General features: G+C 42.7%; 1 protein-coding gene across 1 annotated transcript in view; it reads right to left on the bottom strand.

Annotated features, from left to right (window-relative positions):
- The window catches only part of LOC101856565 (long-chain-fatty-acid--CoA ligase 5), a gene marked incomplete in the record, with an annotated part of 32,169 nt that overhangs the window by 6,787 nt on the left and 23,912 nt on the right, over positions 1 to 1,470 (bottom strand). The window contains 1 exon segment of the mRNA XM_005095103.3: positions 1,050 to 1,166. Coding sequence (XP_005095160.2) covers positions 1,050 to 1,166 — 117 coding nt within the window.

Below are 1,470 nucleotides of genomic sequence, written 5' to 3'. Positions count from 1 at the left end.
TGTGTGTGTGTGTGTGTGTGTGTGTGTGTGTGTGAGAGGGGGTGAACTTAATGCGGACGGATGTGGTACGGAAAAACCGGGATTATTATCAGTGATATTTTAGAAGGGAAATCTTGTCGTTTGAGTGTTTAATGTGGCTCCAAGGCCTAGGCTTTGTGAGGTCATTTTCAGGGTGGAGAAGAATGTTGTTAGAAAGTTTAGTGAAAGTTTTACGGCGCTCGCAACTGCATGAGGTCATATGAATGTTGTAATAATAGATTGTAAAGTGCAGAGAGTGTGCTGTAGAGCGTGGATATGCTCTATATAAATGTCGTTATTATGTTATTATAACATATGCATTATTATGATTATGAATGGGGAAACATGACGTTGAAGTTTTTATGTTCGTGGTACAAGTGATGCAGGAAGAAGGCAGAGAATAATGGAGGAGGGGAGAGAACAGAGAGAGATGGTGAAAGGTTGGTCGATGGGTGAATGGAGAGAGAGAGAGAGAGAGAGAGAGAGAGAGAGAGAGAGAGATGAAGTTCGTGGATAGAAATGTGAAAAGCCAAAACTATACACAGCATTAGGACACAGTGATAAAGATTACAGAGATTACGTAATACAAAAACAAGTTATAAAATATAGACAGTAGGAAGAAGGGGTAAGTCGCGTGGAAGATGCGAGGGGAAGTAAAAAGCATTACAAAACCGATTCCTGAAAATAGGCTAGAAAATATTGCCTCTATAAATCTAACTCGTGGGCAAAAAAAGCCATTCAACACGGAAGGCATATCATCTTGAGCAGGCAAAGTCGGAATGACAATCTTAGTAAAGAGGAGAGGAATTAAATCATCTCTCTTCCGATATAATTATTATGTAAGGCACGCACCACAATAGCCACCATCGTTAGAAAGAAAAAGGAGATAACAATAGCACTGGGGGAAAAGGGACAAGGCCAAAGAGGACCAGACTGTCCACAACTCATCGACCAAACTATATGCCCACAGTTTTGTCATAGCGCAGCACGAGGCTCAAGCACTTTGACTTTGCGGTCAAGGTAAGACTTACCGGTAACCAGGTACCAATATCACCTGTATGAAGCCAGCCCTCGTCATCAAGAGTTTCTCGTGTTTTCTCCGGGTCCTTGAAGTAGCCCGTGAACACGAAGTCTGACTTGAGGCATACCTGCTCCCACAGACAAGAAAATAGTATTATTTTCATAATCGAAATTGTCTGAGACGTTCACCCATTGACGAGTAGAAAGGTGTCCGCGGCCATAGACAGGGGGACCTCTCAGAGCATGCATCAGAATAACATTACGTGTGTATTTAGCTTAAGATTATTATTGTTTATATTACTGCTCATTTATATTATGCATGTGATTGTAAGCCTACGTGTGAGTGCATGTATGTGTGTGTGTTTGCGTGTGTGTGTGCGTGTGTGTGTGTGTGTGTGTGTGTGTATGCGCGCGCGGCGCGCGCGCGCGTGT

This window comes from Aplysia californica, unplaced genomic scaffold, assembly GCF_000002075.1.
Source record: "Aplysia californica isolate F4 #8 unplaced genomic scaffold, AplCal3.0 scaffold00095, whole genome shotgun sequence".
NCBI classification, from domain to species: domain Eukaryota; kingdom Metazoa; phylum Mollusca; class Gastropoda; order Aplysiida; family Aplysiidae; genus Aplysia; species Aplysia californica.
Note: the sequence above shows the minus strand (reverse complement) of the source record. Positions and strands in the feature narration are given on the sequence as shown.